The 6,000-nt window shown below is 36.9% G+C and overlaps 1 protein-coding gene across 1 annotated transcript in view; it reads left to right on the forward strand.

The window, feature by feature from the left end:
* Positions 1-5,698, forward strand: part of LOC130561595 (4-galactosyl-N-acetylglucosaminide 3-alpha-L-fucosyltransferase 9-like) — a 27,092-nt gene extending 21,394 nt beyond the window's left edge. The window contains exon 2 of the mRNA XM_057346029.1: positions 570-5,698. Within this exon, the coding sequence (XP_057202012.1) occupies positions 581-1,690 (1,110 nt within the window). The 5' untranslated portion in view covers positions 570-580 and the 3' untranslated portion in view covers positions 1,691-5,698. The remainder of the gene's footprint in view (positions 1-569) is intronic.
* The last annotated feature ends 302 nt before the right edge of the window (positions 5,699-6,000 follow it).

The raw sequence follows: 6,000 nt of genomic DNA on the forward strand, positions 1-6,000 counted from the left end.
TTAATGAAAAATGAATCATTAAAAACTGTTTGTTTTCCTGTTTTCTTCCAAATTTCTTCTTTTGTGTTCAACAGAACAAAATAATTATACAATATTTTTATCTATCATGGTGGTCAATGGAGCCTTGGAAATCTCAGTTTCTGAAATTCTTCATTCAAATATCAAAACAAAGAAATTTATACAGGTTTGAAACAACTTGAGGACGAGGAAATCATGACAGAATTTTAATTTTTGGGTGAACTATCCCTTTGACCATAAACTCGTTTTAATAAATTTCATGTTTAAATATTTGCAAAACTCACAAAGAGACAAAGGGTCAAGTTTCCTTTCGACAGTGACATTGCATTGCAGTGGATTGCATTTTATGCTGAAACTTAAAGCATATCTAGACCCCAATTTCAAAAACGACTGGTTTAAAACAACACTTTTTACGCTCCACAGACAATACAAAGTCATACGGGTTTGGAGGGCGAGTAAATGATGACATCAATTTTTGTGTGAACTTTTTCTTGGTCATAAAATATTACAAGGCTATAAAATCTACAAGCGCGCACCTGTGCTTCCATTAGCAGGTGAAAAGATGTCGAGCAGAGTTGGCAGCTTCGTCCATTTCCCTCTGCGCCGTGTCTTACTGCTAATGTGTCTGTTTATGATCTCATGCCTGTTCGTGTACGACAGTTCATCCGTCAGCTGCTTCCTACGCCACGTTGGACCAATCAAATCAGAGCAAAGTGAGGTTCTGATTCTCATCTGGATCTGGCCTTTCAATATTTCCTTTGACCTAGACATCTGCAAGTCACAGTTCAACGTAGACGGCTGTTGCCTCACAGTAGACCGTGAGCTGTACGCTAAAGCGGACGGTGTCCTCATCCATCACCGTGACATTAACTGGGACCCCTCCAATTTGCCCGCATCACCTCGCCCTCCGCACCAGAAATGGATCTGGATGAATTTGGAGTCGCCGTCGAACACACCTCAGATGCCTCATCTGGATAACCTTTTTAACGTCTCGCTCAGCTACAGACAGGACGCGGATATCACAATACCATACGGTTGGGTTGTTTCAACCCGTCAGGAACAGAAGGACTTTATTCCCCCCCAGAAGGACAAAATGCTCTGTTGGATTGTCAGCAACTTTCAGTTTTACCACAGGAGGGCGCAAGTATACGACGAGCTCAGGAGGTACGTGGACATCCACACCTTTGGTGGCTCCTTTAACCAACCTGTTTCTGAGGAGAGTTATCGAGAGATCATAGCCAGCTGTAAATTTTATCTTTCTTTCGAGAACTCGGAGCACAAAGACTACATTACCGAAAAACTCTACAACGTTTTACAGCTCGGCGCCGTGCCGGTGGTCCTTGGCCCATCTAGACAAAACTACGAGCGATTTGTCCCACGAGATGCATTCATCCACGTCAACGACTTCCCCTCTGTGAGAGCTTTAGCGAAGTATCTGCTTCTTTTGAGCAGGCATGAGGAGCTGTACGGGCAGTACTTCAACTGGAGAAGACATTTTGAAGTGAAAATCAGCTCTTTCCCTGCACAGCATGCTTGCTACAGCTGTGATTACATCAGGCGACACAAAGAGTATCAAGTGCTTACCAATCTTTACCAGTGGTACTGGGGTATGAATATGGAAGCAAATGAGCCATGGTTTAGGCCATACAGAAAAAGGCTGCAGAACACATAAACAGAAGTCGTCTGCCATGCTTAAGCAAATCATGAACGAGTAAGTTGCGTCTGCAAAAAAAAGGTGCTTCAAAAGGTTCTTCGATGCCATAGAAGAACCTTTTGGTTCCATAAAGAACCTTTAACATCTGAAGAACCTTTCTGTTTCACAAAAGGCTGTTTGTGGCGAAAAAGATTCTTCATATTATAAAAAGTAAGAAAGAGAAGGTTCTTTAAACAACCTTTGACTGAATGGTTCTTTGTGGAACCAAAAATGGTAATTCCATGGCATCGCTGTGTAAAACCTTTTAAGCACCCTTATTTTTAATATGATTATCAAATGTTAGGTTCACATGTGTAAACCAAATGTTTATATCACTAAATGAACACATACAATACAACGGCGTTTACTATAGCATGACATCAAACAGTGTAAATAATCATATTCTTTAAGAATTTAATTCTCTGCGTTTTTTTGCAACCAGAGCATCTTGGAAAACCCATATGATTCACAGATTCAAGATGGCGGATGCATTGACGTGTTTGGAACGATCGTGCACTAACATGTGCACTAACCCATTAAAATGAAATCATATTTGAATTATTTGAATAATATTTTATATTTTTATTAAATGCTCACACTGTATTTCTGTACTATTTAATATTATCTTATAAACCTATAAAATCTGACACATTTACAATAAAGTTCTGGCTGAGATGTATAAATGAGGATCGAGACATACCTAAAATCAGCCAGAAAGGGTCCCATTAGTTTATGTATTCTGATGTGTTTCCTTAACAGGATATTTAATAAGAAAATGTAGAGTGGGAAACTGATCAAATGAGAGGTCGGCAGAGCTGGTCTGGGGACAGGTGAAAAAATGAGCAGGACTTGTGACATTAGCTAGAAGGAACATTGTTTCAGAAGATAACAAATTGTTACATATTGCAGAAAGCTGTATAATTTTGTCTCCTTTGGGTCTATTTTTACTTATTTTTAAGGAAATGTAGCAGAAATGTCTAAGATAAAGTCAACTTCATTGAAAATCAACCTCTGAACAAAAATGTTTTTCATGGAATATAGTGTATTTTATTATTATTTGAAAAGTTTCTAACAAAAGGTGGGCGATTCCAGCATTAAGGAAGTGACATTTTCAGTCAAAATTTGAAATGTAAATTCACAGAGAATGTATTTATATATTGAATCATCTGTTTATATTTTACTTAACTCCTGAGGATAGTATCCAGACATCAGATAGGTATCACTCTATACCGAGAACAAATTATATAAGAGAATGTATGTGTTGTGGATGACAATAAAAGACTACATACTTTGTAGGATTTCTGTGAATTAAAATGTACAGACTAGAAGCCCAACATAATAACAATAATACCCAACAAATGGAGAAGAGGTTGCTTTTTATAAGACATAAATTATATCTACAGTATATTATATCATTTTTATAATAACATAAAGTTATTATATTTTCATGTGGCCATTTATGAGGAATATGGACCATTATGGAGGTGTCAATTCACTTACCTGACTATGGAAAACTATGCTTTAAAAACACATAAATACTTCGAAACCTTAAAGAGACACTTTACATATTTGGTGAAAACCTGAATGTGTAAAAACTTGATTTTTTTCAACTTAAATTTGACGTTTGCATGGAATCGCCCAGCTACCAAATGCGCCATGCCATCCCGTTTTGGACATTTTCTACGGTGGCAGCAAAGTGTTCAATATATTAAAGTGCCATATTATTACCATCTAATCCAATCTCTCCACCACGCCATGGCTACAGTACACTTCTGAGAGGGGTATTAAGGAGGCAAAATACTATTCATTGAGCTCATAATATGAACCACACCAAATGAAAGTGCATTTGGGTCATTTATGTTATTGTTATTGCAATGTTCTCTGCAGTCATGACTCATGTGCTTCTCAAGGACAAGCTGTACCGTCATCAAAGGCTGTTATAATTGGAGCAATCACTAGGTGATGCTGTGGCTCCATCCTCTCAGGCTCAGCAAGAACTGCACAAGATGATGTGTGTTTCCAAACGCAAGGGAATAACTTCTGTTTATTACACTTCAATGTACAACTTGCAATAACACTGACACTCAGCTGCTATTCAGTGGTAAATGACAAACAAACATGCACTTTTTATGCTACTCATTGCTTGCATTTTAGCAGCGCATATGCTTCAGCAAGACCTTCCTAATTAGGCCCGTGCATAAAAATGAATGAGTTTAAAGAAATCTGGTTACAGTCAAAATGGCAATGCCGCTATTTATTTTGAAAGGAATTGGACTTATGGGTATAATGGTTATAAAGAACCATGCCACATAATGAGGCTAGTTGAAAAGATGAGAAAAATAAAAGCTGAAACGACTTTGATATTCTAAAGAGGGGACTACTTTTTATTTTCAATGAGAGTGATTTGAACAAATCCAGTTCCCAGATCAAAAGCATAAGATTTCTTATTTTACCAAGTTACCATGTATGCTTGACTAGTTGTTAGCTAGCAAGCCATAACTCAAAACAAAGAACAAGAAATGTTTCATTTCAAAATCTGTAGTAGCTTTGATTATGTAATATTACATGTGACATATAATTTAAATGGCATTGAAATATTCATGAAGTAAAAATAGAACGTAATGCGGTTTTGTAGGATTTGTAATCAGGCACTGAAAAGAGTGCAGCAAGGATGATGTATTTTTGTAGGCAAAACCCGGAAAAGAGTTAACATTTTAGCATTGCCAGTTCCATCGCCTCAATGTCAATGGGTTTTTTAATGGGGTTTTGAAATTAGGTCTGCGGTTAACAAAACTCACCACTAATACCCTACTGTACATTTTTGAAACCTTTATCATGTCTTAAAAAAAGCAGTTGCTACATAAGACTACATACGCTGTCAGGGACATTAATCACATGTACAAATCTAGAAAATAATGCAACATAGGGACAAATCTCAGAAGAGTGTGGATGGAAATTCATCCCGAGTACTTAGATAGCAAGTATAATTGATTTAATGTTGAAAATAAACAAATGAACATTGAATTAACATGCATTAAATCACTTAACAAAGTTTGAAAAAGTTGTCAGCGGCTCAACCCATCAGAGTCAAGGACCAAAACTGACAGTTTTACTTTTATTTTTTTGTCTGATAGTCAAGAGAATGAGTAGCTACAACACTAACTTTGAAAATATGCCATTCCTCTTTTAAAGTACCTAAATGTTGTTTCAGCCAACAGAATTCATTTGAGGTCCAATGGAGGACTAGACGTTGCAGAGGGGGTTAATCTTGCATGACGCAGATGACCTCCAGCGATTTAATTGTGTCAGTGTGAACAGTGCTTTACAACCATTTAGAGCAACGTACAAACAAATGAAGTATAACAAATTCTTATCACTCCCAGTGAAATCAACAAAGTTGTCCAGACCGCTTGTGCGTGACTTCAGATTATTTGACTGAACTGCATCATGCTTAGTTTTTCACGTTGCAACACTGTGTTGTAGCAAGAGGCATTGACACTGAAAGCAAAAATTCTGTAATGTCTAATGATTGTTCGCAATTTAAGAAGACAGAGAGAGGTGAAGATGTGACGTGGCCGTGCCCATCAATGCGGCAACTTTTGAGCACATGTGATTTCTCTCGTTCATTCTAGTGCAGGTATACATGTATATAACACTACCTCTACTTACTAAATTATCCATTTGCACAAGTGTACATACAATCTGTTAATATGTATATTCTACTATAGACTACCCTGTACAATGTCTCTTATATGTTATTACCCCCCATTTTCTGTAAAATAGTCTTTATTTTATATATGCACAATTTAGAATCTTTTAGACTTTAAATCGTATTATATTGTATTGTCATTGTGTTGAATGTCTGTACTAGAAGCTTCCAACACCAAAGAAAATTCCTTGTGTGTGCAAGCACACTTGGCAATAAAGCTCTTCTGAGGTAAGACAGAGGATATTACCGTCTATGATTTCACTCTTCTGTATGTTTGTCTCCACCCACATACAGGAATGTTTAAAAAAAAGTCAGCATTTCCAGTCTTATGAATATGAATGTTAACAGATAGATTTCTTCATCAGAGTTTTTTTTTAGGATATCATAATCAGTGAAAGATGTATATTGCCTTCAAAAATCCAACACGATAGAGCCAACTGAGTAAAAACACCTTCTTATCTTAGTACACTGCCTACAAAGGCAACATTTTAGTTTGTTTGTTTTGGACACAATGGTGTCACGTTGAAATATGACACTTTTATTGCCCTACAAACAAAACGCCAGTGATTTCACACTATTG

This window comes from Triplophysa rosa, linkage group LG11, assembly GCF_024868665.1.
Source record: "Triplophysa rosa linkage group LG11, Trosa_1v2, whole genome shotgun sequence".
NCBI classification, from domain to species: domain Eukaryota; kingdom Metazoa; phylum Chordata; class Actinopteri; order Cypriniformes; family Nemacheilidae; genus Triplophysa; species Triplophysa rosa.